Source organism: Pieris brassicae, chromosome 1 (assembly GCF_905147105.1).
Source record: "Pieris brassicae chromosome 1, ilPieBrab1.1, whole genome shotgun sequence".
NCBI classification, from domain to species: Eukaryota; Metazoa; Arthropoda; class Insecta; order Lepidoptera; family Pieridae; genus Pieris; species Pieris brassicae.
This window is the reverse complement of record NC_059665.1, coordinates 6,544,604-6,563,307: the sequence shown is the minus strand read 5'-3', so window position 1 is coordinate 6,563,307 and position 18,704 is coordinate 6,544,604. Positions and strand designations below refer to the sequence as shown.

General features: G+C 33.4%; 1 protein-coding gene across 1 annotated transcript; it reads right to left on the bottom strand.

Annotated features, from left to right (window-relative positions):
- Positions 1–10,911: 10,911 nt before the first annotated feature.
- On the bottom strand, positions 10,912–11,936 carry LOC123714729 (enhancer of split mbeta protein-like). Its single transcript, XM_045669167.1, has one exon. The coding sequence runs from the start codon at positions 11,876–11,878 to the stop codon at positions 11,276–11,278; it is 603 nt and encodes a 200-aa protein (XP_045525123.1). The 5' UTR covers positions 11,879–11,936; the 3' UTR covers positions 10,912–11,275.
- Between the last annotated feature and the right edge of the window lie 6,768 nt (positions 11,937–18,704).

Below are 18,704 nucleotides of genomic sequence, written 5' to 3'. Positions count from 1 at the left end.
GTCTGAGACCAGTCCAGAAGTCCAGTCCTAAAAAGGTTGCTGCGCTACTGATTTATTTTTTATTATTGTATAGTTGTTATGAATTAAAAGCACACTACATAATTGTTTATTCCTTAGCATTAACACATATAAAAATACATTTCCCCAAAGTTAAACAGTGAAGTATCATGTTCCCTTCCCTTCCCTTTGTGTCGCAAAATCGTAGAAATTTCTTTTCATTCTTTGCACCACCGGAAATTTAACAGCATTTACCTTACAGAAGGTGACTAAGTACTTTAAGGTATTGTTTAGGTATATTTATAGATTTTTAAGGTATCAATAATTTGCACACACACCGCTGCCGCAATGACCAGAGCCTTCGTCTCCGAAACTACAGAACGCCACCTATGTCAAAACAGTTATAAAACTCATACGGATATGAGACTTGGACTTCCATCAAAGAGGAGAAATTATTAGTAGCTGAAAGAGGATTGAGGAGCTGATAGGTGAAGGTAAAGCCCAAAAACTCCGGAACTAGTCATCATGAGAGACTAAGAAAATCGGAGTTTTAAAAAAGCGTAATAATTTTACTCCTACTTAATTATTTGAGCAAAGCGGAATTCGCCCGTAAAATAGGTGGTCTATGTTAAATAAAAAGGACGGAGAGGCGCTGTATAAACGTCGAATTCTTTACTTAAATAGTGGTAGTGAAAGAACTTTATAATTAAGACTTATGACCACTATAACAAATAATAGGGTCACCATGGCATACATGATAGGAAAAATTGCTAGTATATTGCAAATATTTGCTAAGTTGTATTAGGTACATAGCAATGCTTACACACAACCATTTCCATTTTATTGTGAGAACGCAAGGGTACACAACTAACTAGGTAAAGTAACAATTATTAAACAAAATATTTCTTTATTATAAATGTATTAAAGCGATGTACTGATAGGGCCTATAACGTATTTTATATCCATCATTATCTAGCTGGATGCCGAAAATCATCAAAGAAGTCGATTAGGTTTTTTAACTACAATGGCAGTCATAAAAAATGTTATAAAAACTACTTATGTCAATCGCCCAAGTCTGTACTATATAGTACTTTAATATACTCGCAGGTCATATGCCCTGTTTAATATTTATAATTATATGCCTCTTTATAAAGCATTATGGTATACTTTACCATTTTCCTCCTTGGAATATTGTTTTAGATTTATATATGAATAAATATTTAGTAACAGTTAGTAATATTCTGCTATATTTTGTAATAACCTCACCTATCAGTTTTCGTATATTGTTACATAAATATTGCATATTATTTAGTGGGTAAATAAAATATAAAAGCGTATTAAGACACGGGTTGTTACTTGTAACTGGCAGGTAATAACGGTTTATTGTTGAAGAATCTGTTACGTTGTTTGTAATAATTTACGAAGACACACGCACGCTCATTTGCTTATTTTACTGTTAGGAGTACAAATATCTAGTGGAATATAATTTTTATTAAAATTTCGGGGCTAAAAGAATAAACCTTATTCAATTTAGTTTTTGACAACTGGCTTTTGCCCCTTTCAGTCATTTTATATTCTCTTAACTAACTCCTCGTAAAAACTTGTGGTGAATCTGTTATTCTTTCTTATGAAAAATGTTACACATTAAAAGATAAATTACAATCGATATTTTATATATTGCTAGACACAGCGCAAGTAACTTAAAATATATCATAAATTAAGGCAAACATCGTGAGGAAACCGCCGTGCATGCCTTACACAAAAAAAGTCAACAGCGTGTGTCAGGTACAGAAGAGTGATAACCTGCTTGTTTATTAAGAAAAATACATGATCACGAAACAGATACAGAATTCTAAGGTCCATCACCAGAAGCTTAAGTCATAAGTCTTAAGTCATTTATACATATAGGTAATATAATGTACACTTATGAATGTAACGAATTATACATTAACGAAAAGAATTATACATTGAATGCTTCTAATTTTACATTTACTGCCAGTTCTCAAATCAAGGGTGTAGAACGGAAGAGAAGAACTGGCAATAAACTCTCCGTCACTCTTTTTTATCGACAAGTTCTGTTTGTATTACACAACGTTTGTAAGGAGCTGCAACCATAACACCGTGTTCCACATGATATCAGCAGGAGGCATGGTGAAATAGGAGCACTCACTTACATTCTCGTGGGAACAACACGCAAATACAAAGTCAAAAATAACTAACATCACCGCATACACGAATTCAAGTACGACCAGTCACCACAATTAGCACCCGTTCAAGAGTATGACGCATGGCCAGCCATCGGCCCCCTCGCCATATTTTAGGGAGAGAGACAACCCAACGCATGGACGCCGCCACAAGCAATGACATTTAAGCGAGCATGACAATCCTTGAAATGTGAACTTGGCTACATAAAAAAAATAAAATAATTCTAATTATACCGAATCAATTAGTAATGGTATGGCTAATAGTAGGATAATGGTTTTTTTAACGAAATTTACTATCGATTTAAGTTAGCATAGAAGTGTGCTGCCACAGCCAGATTTGGAATGCTGGCGTTGACGCTAATGACGTTCAGTTACGCGGTTATTTGGAAGGAAAAGTTAAACTAGCCTCCAGAAACTTGGAGTACTCTTCTCACCCCTGGGCGGCTTTGCAGTAATAGCTCTTTCTACTTGACCGTAATCAGCGAAGAGTTATTCCATAATATGTCGAACACCAGTCACTTTCATAGTGGCTTGATCCTTTGACGACGTTGCGTAGAGATGTTCGGATTAATACCTGGTGCTTAGTTTCATCAGCAACGTCGAGGCAAAATACGAAAATCCACCCGTATCACCTCGACGACCGTCGTTTCACAACTGAGTTTTATTTAGGCAGCAGTAACCAAGTGGAACCAGCTAGGTCGGTACCACTTAACATAAGATGATCATCTGTTCTGTTCTATAGAAAAAAGATTTCTTTAGCTTTGAGTTAGAGAAATGGTGAACGGATTCAACATTTACTAGACGTTTTAACAGTCATTAGTGAATGCAAGTTAGCCATTTTTTCATTAGGTGTTTAATAAATTATTTTATCGTAAATGCATTACGGTATCATTTCAATTTTAATTAAAGACACACATGCTTCATGTTGGTGGCGTAAATATGATTGATTTACTTTACTAAACTTCTTAAAGATAAAGGTTGTACACGTGAGGTCATCGTGATTAATAACATAATCTTCACTGTATAGATAGTGATTATGGACAAAATAGTTATGTAATGCTAATATGTGTTACGTTTTATAATAAAATAATCTTTGAAAATTAGGTTTAACACTAGGCTTCACACATTGAACACGAATGTTTCAATATAATATTGAAAAGTTTAAATACTATAATATAATAATACCGGGACGTATATCTTTTAAACGACCGCAATATGTAATAGAGAAATAATTCATAAATCCTATCATCGCCCATTCTCTATGTTCTATTCTTATATACAATAACATAATATTTCGCAATAACTTAGTCATATCAGTGCGCGATTTAGAAGACAGTTATAATTAATTGGCAATAGATTGACATTCGCTTATCAAACATTTCCAATGCATTCTGTTGTGTCTATTGCATAAATATTTACTACTTGGAGAGCGGAGAATTCCACGATAAGAGGAGAAAAGGCACGTGTTCAAAGATAGCATTCATCAATAACACTTTAAAAATAGTTCTAGTAGTCTCGTGCGTGATAAAGGTTATCAATTGTGGGAAGATTCCACTGCAAACAAGGCTAAATAATAATAAACGATGTTATAATAACAATATGCAAGTTTTTGTTATGTTTTGTATAAAAAGCGAAAGACTATATCTCCTCAGATACAAAATTCAATCTGAGTCGATTTTTAATAATTGTGCAATAATACTTCAGTATTTTATGGTAATAAATTAAAAAAAATTATGTGAAACAGATTTTAATATTACGAAATTATTAATGACGTTATTAGCTCAATTAAATTTAACAAGAGTTTGTAATGAAGTAGTGACATGATCATCATTATAACGATTAATTTGTAATTTTGAGTTTTTTCTAGTGAGTGTTTTTGACTGCTCACATATAAATTTCCACATAGGAAATATATTATGTTTACTTGCTCCAGTTCACCTTTGACTTACTGTTATGATCACGGGTTTTCTTATCGTGTTGTTAATGTGCACTAACCGTGCACTGATACAGTAAATATATATATTTTTTCAAAATATTTGTCCTTCTTATTACGTTTCTTATGCCGCTGGTTTTGTTCTGCTCAGACCTTTAGAGGCCCTAACACCATCTACGTTAAGACCTCGAATATTATCCACTGAAATGGTATTAGTATTAAAGTTAAGAAGATTTCATTCAAAAATAGAATATTTTCCTTAGAATTGATTAATACATTTTAAACACTGGAGATAAAGAAGAATTGCTATGATTTCGCTGATATAAGGTCAAAAGTGTGCTTGACAACATTATTTCTGTTACCGTTACATATTACATTAATCGTAACCGATGATATGATATAACATCAAGTTCACTCATTTGCGTGTTGCTAGGCGAGATAATAATACTTAAAAAATTACTTCGGAGACGTGAAACATAGTAATAGTAATAAAATAGTATAAATGTTAGTTCAATAAAATTAGTACTAAAAAAATCCTTTATTCGAGTACTAAATTAGATTACATTAAGTCCATGTCATTATGTTTAACACATACACGTTATTAGTACACGACTTCCGACGGAGTGAAGGCCTTTAAATTCTTCACAATTTGCCAGTCCTTCCCCGCTATCCCCTTTGTTCCATCTTTCCGTTTCTAATGGGCGTCCTCTCTTTTTTCTTCCCAATGGATCATTCCAATTGAGGGTCTTTTTGACTAATCAGTCGTCAATCGTGAATCATTTCATTTGAATAATAAAAAAGAAGTATACATGTTGTTAGTACACTACACTATTATAAATAAAAAAAAATCCATGAAAGATAAATAAGGTATACAAATATTCGTTCTACTGATTCACAGACTAAATTTTATAACAAAGGTTAGATATTCATTGAAATATTGAAAACCCCTAAATGGGCGGAATGAAGGTTGAAGTTGTATGAGAATTCGACAGTTTTAATGTTAAAATTTGATAATATAATTGATAATTAAATAAATATTGGTTTCTGATTTTTTTAACAATAAAAAAATACGTTTTATATGTTGAATTGCTGTATTTTTTACTACATATGACATCTTGTTTATCTATATTTTTAAAATCCACATTGGAACATATTACGTAGGCATTTGAATCTTAATTCGACATCAAATTTGCAAATAAAGCATTACGTCAATTGTTTTCTTACAGTCATTCGGCTTAATTTGATCAGACAGAGGTCATTTGTTGTTAGCTTGTTGTTATACTTCCACCAATAATCATTAAAAGCATTTATTATTTATTCAAGAATATTAATAGTAAATAAACCAAGTCAGGTAAAAAAAAAGATTTTTCATGATTAATTAAAAAAATTCATATATCTTATATTCACTGACTGATGCCACTTTGATACAGAAAAACGCCAAGTCGAGCTAATCGAAAGGGCCGAACATTGCATTTGCTCAAGACAGAAGTTTTACTGCATCAATAAATTCTAAATATGTAGTTTTTATTATTTAACCGTGAAAATACGAAAAAAGTAGACAGTTGTAGCTTGAGAACTTATTTAAAGAAATATACTAATAAATGATTCTATTATCTTTACTTTTTTAAAGCAGTTTCGAATTATATCACTGAATTGGGGTTATCTTGAATAAGCAAACTAATGATGCTAGGAATACCGTTCTTCGACTGGGAAGGCCTTGATAAAACCTACCATAACTCACAATTCTTCGCCGCCTATTCGCCTGATTGATTTCTTCTAATAACTCAATTTTATCCTCTGTAACCCACCATCTCGATGCACCGAAGCCAATTTTGAAGGCTTTCAGCGGGCGACATTTATCCCTGATATTGTAGGTTCTTTCTCTATTCATTCAACAATTGCGTAACACTTGATCATACGGTGAAGGAAAGATCGTGAGGAAACCAACATGCTTTAAACCCAAAAATCCGACGGCGTATATCAGGCGCAGGCGCAGGCTGATCACCTACTTGCCTATTACAAAAGAAAAGAACACGAATCATATGCAGAAGTATGAGGCCCAGATCTAGAACGTTGTAGCGCCAGTTTTTTTACAGGATTTCGAAGGAATGAAACAGTAATGTTTTTTTTTAAATAAAATTATGTAACAGATAGCACTATTATTTTACTTTACTTAAATATGAAATGAACAAAAACAATTGTTGTTACTTTTTTACGTATTATTTTTATTTAGAAAGTTCTTGTTTGAGACAAGGCATGTAGCTACTCACTAGACTAGCTAAATGCGTACGAACAAAAAACAATTTGATTGGGAATCGAGTTGAATAGTTTCGAATTCAGAGCTGAGTTTAGCGCTGAGTCTGAACTGAATAAGACCTTCGTGTAGAAATAGTTTTACTGAGCCAAAGGTGGTCCAAATATTTTAGATATGGCTAATTTCTATATAGAAAATTCAATATATATTTCGTGTTAACGAGTAGGAATGTTTGTGATAATATTTTCAAGATTAATATATAATACGAATAATCTTATTTGTACAAAATTATCAGCATTTAAGGTGTGCACACCATCACATGATAATAACTTAATAAATGTATTAGGGAGCACAAAAATCGTGGTTTTTTAAGCCTGTGATTATCTTATTTATACAGTTTAACTATAAGTTTTTACTCGATTACTTTTTATTTATCTATTATAATGCAGTAAAACTGGATAATGAATGAATGTTGTTTACAGTAATAAGGATTTATTTTGGATACTTTATATATGAAGACCTGTAGTCGGTAGACCGATGCGTTATTATTTTTCTTAAGAGAAAAGTGTTAAGACAATGTTACATCTGCATGGCACACATTGCCGGTTTTTATGCCTAAAGAGATGCATTTCTTCACACGCGAGTGTTTATTTTAAGAACAAAAACAAATTCTGGTAAGACTCATACTTCGCCTTTGGAAAAATTGCGGAATCGTACAATTTCCTTGTCACTTATCTTTATCCAATATCATTGTAACATCAGAGCATAGCACGTGGAGCATTTACCAGATAAGGGCCGAAACACTCCCTCTTCAGGACGTCAACACACTGTTTTTAAGTGACTCATTGACGTTTGTCGAAGAAAATTGATAATTTTGCGGTGCTGGCGCACATAACTGTGTTCACAGAAGTTCCAACGGTAGGTTTTCTATAACGATTAAACAACTGATTAGGTGTCAACTTGCAATTGATACAAGTATACTTTTACCTTTTTTAACTAACACTATTTTTTTAAAATATCTTTCCTGTTATCATTATTGTCATGCTTACTAGATTTTATAACTATTAAATATAATTAATATATTTGAACAAGTTTTCAAAATCATTTTTGTTGTGTTTGGGTATTAAGAACCGATTCGAACTTCATACTATGTACATGTGGAACCAGTTGCCAACTGAGGTATTCCCGCACCATCGGAACTTAGGGCCGTTCAAGAAAAGAGTGTACCAATTGTTGAAAGACCGGCAACGCACTTGCGAGCCTTCTGGCAATGTGAGTTTCTATGGTCGGCACACTAAACACTATCACCTAACATCAGGTGTTCCTCCTGCCAGTTTGTCCCCTATTACAATAAAAAAAAATTAAGCGCTTTGGTCATCCAATTAGTAATCTTGCTTCTTTAGATCACATATTGTATAACCAACCAAAACAATATACAATCGACGAAAGGTTTTGTGTTAATGAATCAGTCAGAACCGTTTAGGAAGGTACACAAAGTACAGGCGTTATAAAGTCAGTGAACTTGGATGAATTATCAAAATCGCAAATTAATCGCATAATCAGACATCAGATTTAATACTGCGAATTTCTGTTCGAGGTTTCATTTATGTATTATTAACTAATAAAAATAAATGCTGAATTTTTAAACTCATTTTGGGTCTTCAATATGGTTAAAACAATAGGAATATTATCTAAAACTATTTATTTGTGTAATATATAATAGTGGCGCTGTACGCTTTTGATCTTGGCCTATAACCTTGGTTTCCCTTGATCATTAGACTATACAAGCAAGGGGATCTACCTTCTGTGCTTGACACACGGTGAAAACTCGGGTTTCACCTAAAAGAGTCGGTTTTCTCACGATGTCTTCCTTCACCATATGAGCGCAAGTGAGTGTTCAAATACAAGATTCTCCATAGATTATACTACTGTGCTACTCTATGGTTTAAGTTATTTAATAAGGATGACTGCTTTGAAAATTAAAGGAAGCAATTAATATTAATCACCTTATTTGTTTAATTTTTATTTGCAGTATACAATGTACAAGGTTAATCATCACCATATTTTATATAAGCATAGTCTGTCGTCCAATTGACCAATCCCAATCAAACGAAACGCGCCATCATTTTATTTGGTTTATCTTTTTTGTTGGTTTGGTTTGGTTGGGTATCTTTTTCTCTACTATAGACAAAAACTTTAGCAAATTGATACGATTGTATCGAAAAAAAACCATTGTATAATTAATAAACTGATCATTTATTGAACAGTGAACTGATTTATGACGTATGCTAATGAGTCTTAAGTAATTAATGTATTATCTTCATGAGGAACTTTCCATGGACGCTGTATTTTTCTTTAATGTAAACATTCTTATCGAATAAGGAATACGATGTAAAACTAAACATGATTAAAATTTGCGTTTATAAACAAATAAAAAAAAATATTATAATAAAGTCGATATCAGCGAGTGTTATAAAATTAGGGGAAAAAGTTGTTCTGTAATGTTGGTCTTGTGGCTTCAGTGTGCTACTCTCATCCCTGAGGGCGTAGGTTCGATCCTCGGCTGTGCAACAATGGACTTTCTGTCGATGTGCCCATTTAACACTCGCTCGTCCAGCAAAGGAAAGCAACATGAGGAAAACGTGCGTGTATCAGCGCTTAGCACAGATACAGAAATCTGAGGCCAAGATCCCAGGAGTTCACTGTCACAAAAGCATCACTGTTTTTTTATACAGTTGTTTTGTATTTCAAATTTTTAGGGTTTTGCTTGTTCTATAGAGTGAGAGTAGCGATGCAACTGCTCATTCATTTAACGATGTGAGACAAACATTTTTTTTTATCTAGGTAATAATATTTTAGTAAGCAATTAGGCAAGTATAGTGATTTACTATTTAAAGTTATATTATTTAAAACTGCGTGTAATTACATAAGGCCCGTTCTATCGCTGCAACGTATTGTAAAAAAATGCTGTACGTATAAAGCCAACGGTTTTATACATACTCCATTTTTTTTAAATTAACAATCATAACTTGTGTTGAGCTCTTATGAAAACATCATCACTACTATAAGAATATATATTCCTCATTAAATGACTAATAATTATTGTACTAATCATATAAGTAATTGGTTTATTCACAGTTCACATTTGTCAACTAATTCTATATCAACATTTCGACCACGTCATTCAATTGTGATGCAAGAGGAAGAATTTATTCGTAAGCTGATAAGGGGAATATAAACAAAATAATACGTTAAATATATAGGCAGTTATGAAAATATTTTTGATGAGTAACGTAATTTTATTGCATCGAAAATGAATGTTAACTCTTTAATTTATTTCGCATTGTTCGTAGATTCGATTTCGGGAAAAAGTATAATAAATTACTTTAGTTTTTAAAATAATTATTTAATGATCTACATATTATTAAAATAACGGTTTTGCAAAAACGAGTCTTGAAACGTTCAAACACACCGCATAAGCGGTTTTTAAAACCTTAGTGATACCTTGGTTAATAGACAGATGTCACTATACTTAGAGCTTTTTAAAAGCTCTCAAGTTCTAAGTTATGGTGGCAGAGAGGGCGCCACCTGACGAATCAAGTTTCCAAATAAAAATATCATAGTCAAATTTAAAATCATTTATTCATATAAGTAACACAATGTACACTAATGAACGTCAGAAAAGAAATACATAATAAATACTTCTAATTTTACATTTACATAACGCGGCCTTTTACTTAAAAAAATCCAATTCATAGCCCTAAAAATAGTCTATTAAATAAAGATACTATTTATGTAGTTAAAAAAACATGATTTTTATTCTAAACTTTCGCTATGCTCTCTTGTACAAAATTCAACTAAAATAAATTTTTTATTTGTGATTTTAAAACCCTTATAACAACACAACAACGTTATTTATTATATTATATTCTTTTAAAATTTAGTAGCATAATAATCAATTAACCTATTCTATTCTATAATTTATAATATAAATTTATGGCTGTCATTTGTTTTACTAACTGCTCGTAAAACTAATGTTGCTAATATATGTATGTCACAGTTAACAATCACTTATGCAATGATAACAAATATTTCTTATTGACTGTCGTCATCGTGTCTTTACTATGTATGTTCTAGTTGTGGTTCTCGTAACGTTTGTTTGAATCTAAACAGGAAAGTTACCGAGCACGCGTCAGGCCACTATGTCAGAGGTCTGAGCCCTTAACCTCTTTAAAAATTATCAGTCTTGTGCCTGTTGTTTATTCATAGTTCCGTAGCCTCTAATCTTAGCTTTAATTTAGCCTTGTTATTTAAATGAGTGTTTTTTACAAAAACATGAGAAACTTTACTAATGACGCAGGTTAAAATGTTTTTGTGCGCATCGCATCATATTATCAATGCTACGTAAACACTTTAAAATCATTTTGGCGCTAAGAGATGCTTCTGCTTTAGTTATTAGGTTTTAAAACATCTTTTAATGCTTAAGTTCTAGGTTATTCGGTGATAGAAGTAAAATGCAGAAATATAATTGAAAAATATTTTTTATTAAACTGTTTCTTCATTGTTCACTTTTCCGTGAAATCTTTTTAACGATAATAAAATAACAATCCGAACCCACTCTAAGTCTGTCGGGCTCGATACATCTATACAATAAAATTAAACTTTAATATCACAATATTCTTAAAAACTATTCTGTTTAAAGCTTTGAGTTCAACTTACGAACTAAAAGGTTTTAAAACCTACACTAATAAGATGTGAGATCTAAGTTATCAAGTCACGTAGCACTAAGTCGTCGGATGAAGGCGGACACTTGCAGGGCTGGCGACTCCGAACGGCGTTGAACAGATATACCGTGGAGCCGGGTCCGCCCGCTCCTGCCACTGCGCTTTACCAGGGCCTCCATACTGAGCTCTTGGAGAAGCTGTTTGTGGTGCAGTCCAGGGGAACAGCGGTGTGCACTGGCATTGGAGAGGCTGGTGGAGAAGGTGTCACGTAGCCAGAAGAGGAAGACACCGTGGATAGAGCAGGGCTGGGCGGGCTGGCAGGAGGCGTGTCAGTGCCTGCCGCGCGCTGGATGTCGTTGAGTCTGTGGCCCAAGTGAGTCATCAGCTGAGTTCCCAGCCTCACGTCAACACCAGGGATTGAGGCCAAGCAGCGGGAAACTTCATTTGCTGCATGAGTAAATCCAGCTCTGAAACGGTCAGCGTCCACTGAAGGGTTCAGTGACAGGCGACGCTGACGGCGAAGCTTGTGAAGATGACGGACAGTCAATTCCAAAATATCGGCTTTTTCCAACTTGGCGACATTTTCACCCTCCGACTGGAGTGCGCTGACCATTAACTCCTTTAATTCGTCAAGACAGCGGTTGATGCGAGCACGTCTTTTGCGCTCAAGCATCGGTTTCATCACTTTGCGATATTGATAAGTGCGCGAGACCGGTTGTGGATCTTCCGAGATCGGATACGCGATATCGTAAGACATGGTAGACATTGTGTAAGCGAGTAGATGTGTTTGGGTTGAGCGTTGAACGCGGAATGCGGTAAGCCGGTCTGGCGGGGGCTTATATAGGGAGCGGAGGGCGCGCGATCGTGGGAACGCGCAGAGCTGTCGAGTTCCCACACGCGCCACCTGTGCGGAGCAGCTGCCGCCGGGGCGCGGGGGGACACGCGCCCGCCGCCGCGCGTGCGCGCCGTAAACAATTGCCGGCGCACGCCGCGACGTCACACCTCGCTACGGTGATTGCTGGCCGCGGATGCCTATGCACTATTGCTTCTAACATTTGACCCCAATCCGTGTTACCCATACTCCTATAAGCACGTCTTATCCATATCAGTTAATAATCAATAGGGTGCAGTGCACATACGACATGTTGTCGTTCTCGATGTGGTTTTTCTTCCGTTATAGGAACTTGTAATTAATTGACTTAATATTATTATTATTATTATTGTGATTAATATTATGTTTAAATTTTTAATCACATAAATACTTGTTTTTCACAATTATTACAGTTACTTCACTTCGGAATACAGTAGCATGATTATAAATGGCCAGTCGTTACAACTCTACTCGGCGCTTACGCAAATCGCTTGTAATTAAAGTGAATCTAATGAGTATCGCAATGTCGGGATAAAAGTCGGACTATCAATCAAGCCTGGCGCCGACCACAATGGCTACGTCAATTATAGCTACTGTCCGCGGACATCAATCATGGACGCGTAATGACTATTGACAGAATACGATGTGCTCCGAAGAGTCTAATGAATATTGCGAAATGGCGCTGTCATTATGTTATTTCCTGTGGTTGCTCGATATTAACTAAAAAATATTATTTTAATTCGTTTTAATAATAAATATAATTGTTAAAATTGTAGTTAACTCTGATAAATCCTTTAAAGAAAGCAGTTAAATATTTGTGTTGTGCTTATGGTAAAGTTAAAATACAATAGTGTCCAGTTTCATATAAACAGGTTTTTGTATAGGAGTTTAAAGCTAGTAGGTGCTAAAGTATTAATCTTTAAGTATGTCCAGTTATTTTTATATAGTTATATTACAGTTTAGGGTGAAGATTTTTAATTTAAAGACCCTGATATATAAATGACAACCAATGACTGTTATTTTATTACATTTGTTTACCGTTTGTATAAACAAGGATGATGTGACATTTCAAATTACTCACACGACTGGATATGCCCACGCGCAGTCTTTATACCATGTATTATCATACGCCCACTTTCCCTCGTATCAAGTGTTTTGAATATTTAAGGTTTGTTTGGGGTAAATATTTAACGTGATTCAATGATTGATGACTGCTTGAACTTTTCAAATTTTAACTTGACCATTAAATCTCTTTTATTTTTTGAATTATACCAGTCATTCTTGGTTTTCTATACAAATATTTTAAAGAGAATTTGTATTTAAAATGTTAGAAATGATTGAATGATAGATACATTTATTTCCAAAACATATATATTTTTTTTAATATTTTGTAGATGAGTAGGCCTTAGTATCTAGTAGCATGCAATGCCATAGTAGCAACCAGTAGCGGAGTAGTACTATCATGAGTGGCATGTCAATCTAAAAGCTGACGGCGCGTCAGCCCCGGCAGACTACTCACTAGTCTGATATAAAATATATTTATATGATCACGAAGCAGAATGAGGCCAAGACCAAGGGTTGTAACGCCACTTTACGATATCTAATCCTTTGATATCGCTTAGCTTACTTACGTTCATATGTTATTTTGACATGTTTTACGTCAATGGATCACTATCACTATGATGAACTACATGGTTGTGCTTCGTGAACGAGTGATAAAAGTTTTATCGTTATCGTGGACACGATCATTATGCCGTTAATCGAAAATATTAAAGAACTCTAGAATAACGCAATGATTGATCGCACCGCAAAATCGAAAAAACATGTATTTTGCATAACAATTTCGTATGTAATTTTTTTAATAACTGAATTTTACATTACTTTTTGTAATAGCGGTCTGTACCGGTATCCTACGGCTACACACGCAAACAAATGTCTATATTGCCCTTTTATTGTTGTGGTATTAGGTATATAAACTTCGGACGTAACTTAGTGTGCTCTAAAACATTATTAATAAATAAATCATTGACGCTGCAACCTTTTTAGGTCTGGGCCTCAGATTTCTGTATCTGTTTCATGATAATTTGTCAATATAATGTAGGTGATCATTCTGTGCCTGACTCACGCCGTCGTCTCTGTCGCCGTATCGCCGTGGTTCCTCACAATGTTTTCCTTGATCGTTCGAGCGAATGTTAAATGCGCACATTGAAAGAAAGTCCATTGCTGCACAGTCGGGGATCCAACCTATAACCTCAGGGATTGATAGTCGCACGCTGAAGCCACTAGGCCAAAACTGCTTGTCTAAAACATTATATATAGTCTAAGATTTATTCTTAATACTGCTAGTATTGCAGGTTCAGTTCCGTCTATTTAATTTTGAGTTGTCTGTGACTTTCTGAACCTGCAACCTGTTTAATCGTATTCCACAAAACAATTAAAGTATCCAATGTCTTGGGTAAATGTATGAACTACCTAGGTGTTGAGTAGATACAAATATCGTGTATAAAGAACTGCCTATATTTAAGATATACATAGTATATAAGAAAATAAATTTGAATATGTAATATAAACTTTAAGATACGATTATAAATCTCCACATCCGATGTGTATGTACATTTCGCGCGTGGGTTTTTCATAACCAAGGCTTTTCTATATAAGCGCAGTGGTGACAGCGTACCTAATCTGGGACTTGTAGAAATAGTCATTAAGTTCTATTAAAATAACATTTTTTGCGTGGCAAGAAAATTAACATACAATGAGTGTGTAGTATGTTTCACATGTATCTAGAACCGGACTATGTAGGTAATGTATAAGAAATTTATTCTAGAACTTAATTGCACTAACAGCATGTGACTATCGAATAGTTTTAATATTCATTTATAACCTAAAACATAAGATACTATTGGTTTTGGGCCTTTAAGTGACAAAGAACCTGTATTTTCATTCAAGCACCTTGCTCTGCCATGACACTATGTATTTCATTAAATTCATTGATACGCTCATTACCATACTCATTCACTGATTTAAATCCAGTCCGTCAAATGTAATTTATAAATATTCCACTATCTGTGTTTGAGTGGAAAAATGTCAATTAAATATCATCACACGCGTAGTGACATGCGTCAACGAACGTTTCGTTACATTTAATATATAATATGTTTAAGTAATAGATATTATAATTTGATAATATACACATATATTGGAAACAACCCTTTATGGGTCTGGGCCCCACTTCTACATTTATATTTTATTATAAGTTTTTTTTAATTCCACCCAGTTAACCTATAATGTTTTCCTTCCTTTACGCATGTAGCAAGTGTATATATAATTAGGTGTTGTAGTGTCTTAATGTAACAACATTAGTATCCGGCGGTCGAACAAACTTATGGTTAAAGACGAAAGCTTAACTAGGCTAACATTACACTATAAATGTTCAAAATTTTCTCCAAATAGTTTTTTGAATTTGTCAAACCATACAAATAACTTTGTAAACAAGCAAAATACATTTATTTAGTAAAATTAAAATAAAATTAGATTTACAGCCTGGAAAATGACGACGTGGTTATGATTGTGAATCTATAAACATATTTTGAATGTTTTTGTTTAATTTGTGTTTGTCATACAATACACCTAGCTAACTCTAAACCTAATCGTATTAACGCTGCTATCAACCGCAAAAAAAAATAATTAGTTATCTATTAAAACCTATCATATATATATGAGGTAATGATAAAGTATTTAATATAATTTATATGAGTCATGTATTTGTGAAACGTGAACATTTAATTACCATTTTATAATACTGTATAACTGAAATAATTAAATATTATATTACCAAAGAAAAATATTTATTTAACAATCTTAATATAGCGTATGAAGATATACCAATAAAGATAAAAGGGCAATAAACATTCAACATTTAATACGACATAAACTTCGGCTTTTCCAAGCATATCTATTTATTTCGTGATTTGAAATGACTTAGTAACTTCACGTAAAGTTGTTTATTGTTAAATGCTATATTTTATTATGTATCAAATAATTATCGTCCTGTTGACTGAATATTTTGGATTCAGATGAAACATTAATTAGATTATATTGATATATTTGGATGACTTAAGAATATTAATAAATGCACGATCATACAAGTTGTTAGAAATGCAAATTATTATATGTATTTTTTATCTGACGCATCGAGATAATTCTTAGAATTATTTGATCAAATTGGACAATTTCTAGATAATGTTTTGCTAAATTTTCCCATGTTTAATGAATGAGGATATTTAAAATACATTTGCGAGTGTGTTATCGCCCTATTGGGGTTAATAGTCAGTGATTGCAGCTGAGTGTAGGAATTTTCCTATAAATTACCTACATGCTGGAGCACGTGTTTGTAACTTGCAATTATTCTATTTATGTCATTATCAGCTAGTATCCAAGAATAGATGATTAGTTCCTATTCGTGACGTCAATTGCAAATTGCTTATGCGTTATTAATAAGTTTGAGATAATGCAGGACCTTGTAGAAATTTTCCATAATTTACAAAAGGTAAAAAATCGTGTCTCTTGAACATAAAAATGATTAGTTAGGTACGTTACAATAGTTCTAAATTTACGTATTTACGTAACTAGAATATTTAACATAAAATATATAAATACCTACTTAGCAATATATAAATAGAATATGGTTTTATACCTAAACGTACTGTCGTATTATTATTACATTAATAGAACAATATATTTTTTTAATCTGAAGTATTTTAATTGTTGCTATGTAGACATCTTCTAGTATTGTTTATGTATTGATATCGCAAACAGAGAATTTCCGCACTTCACAACAACACATTACAATGTTCGATCACCTTCGTTAGTCCTCTATACGAAATCATGGCAATAAGTGCGTCGCAATAAAATGACGCGTGAGACATCACGTAGTTGAGTTAAATCAGTAAACTGTACGTGAAGGCTTAGAAGGTTACACACGCGCTGGCTGACGTCATTGTCACGAGTCGTGACTCAACGACCTTACCGCGCGTGCTCACGCGCACGGTCCATACAAATATATTATCCTTATTCACACAGTGTTCTTAGAAATCTTAAATGTCTACAAAATATGTCGGAATTTTTGACAGAGCCGGATATTTTAACTGAGGGTTTTAAAATAACTGGTAGTCCTGATAGTCCGCGGTTTGTGGACTGGATAAGAAACTACATTTCACCTTAAGATGAAATATCTTTCAATTCCATTTCTATCATTATTAATATTTGTAAGAAAATTATGGTATTAGTATTTAAGGTTCTACAGAGTGAAATATACTTATCGTCGTAATTAGCCATTACAATAAAAATGATATGATGTTTATCACAAAAAAGATAGGATAAAAATCGATACATCTTTTGATATAGATTCAATAAAATGTATAAAAATTATGTATATTTTATGGTAAAAACAACAAGAAAGACAAAAAACATACATAATTTTATACATTATAGCTCAAATTTTTTATAAATGTACAGAAAAAACTCCATTAAGAAGTCACGGCTTTTAGCAAGTTCTTATACAGTTCGCAGAATAGTGTTTTGGGAAACCATTTGGTAATTCCAATATATATAAAGCCCCTGTTTCGTCTATTTCACGTGTAAATAATAATTATGATGCCGGTGCTAAAACCAGGAACCGAGATCCGCATGACGTCATTTGACAATCTCACGTGAATCGATGACGCCCCGTGAGTCAACATTTTCTTTTGTTTTTAAAACGTCAGGATTGTTGACGTCATGAAATTTTATGATCGGTAAAATCTGTTTACCTCTAAACAACTTTTACCACTTTATGACACATCCTACTCGTCTCTAGATTATTCACTCTGCTTATTGAGGAAAATACTGTAATTAATTTATACGATAATCCTTTTTGTGTTTTAATTAATGTTCTAAGAAATTGTTTAAGGACAGATCGCAATTAGTACTAAACATAATACATAACAAGAATATTAATAATAAAAATAATTTAAAAATAGAAAACTTATAAAAAAATATAGTAATATGATATACGATATCGAATAACGATAAGTGTTAAATATTATCTAATTCTATTTTAATAATTATAAAGCCCGTTTATTTTCAATCTCCACGAACGTTGACAATATGTAGTTTAAATTTGTCAAATACATTTATTGTTACTCGATAGCCTAACTTCCTTCTACTGAAGGAAGTACTCCATTGATAGGAACCACTTCCCACCTCCAGCTTTTACCAAATTCCTCTACCCATGGCTTTCTTTCTCCATTAGCTTCCTACTAACGGTTATTTATCTTCTACTCTTCTTATTAGGATACTCTCTTCTCCTTCCTTTCCATCTTTTTATATGTATAAAAGATAAATTTAATATTTAAAAGCCTGAAATTTAAAATACATAATCCAAAGTAGCTAGGTATATATTAAAGGCGACAAATTTCTCATGCTTCTGTGAAAACCGGCAGCTGATATACATTTTTAACTCGTTAGTCAATGTTTACTTTGGATACCTAATCCTACGGTCATTTGTGTTAATATGCCGTCTCCTGAGATGTTATTTTAGCTGCCTAAAAGCCCTTCTTGCGGCTCCTTGAAAGACATTTTTCTTGAAATGTCGGCGCCGCGATTTGCAAGCCTCGCCAAATATTTAAAGTTAAAATGCCGACCCTAACTAATGACTTGCATGTGCACATATTTTTTCATG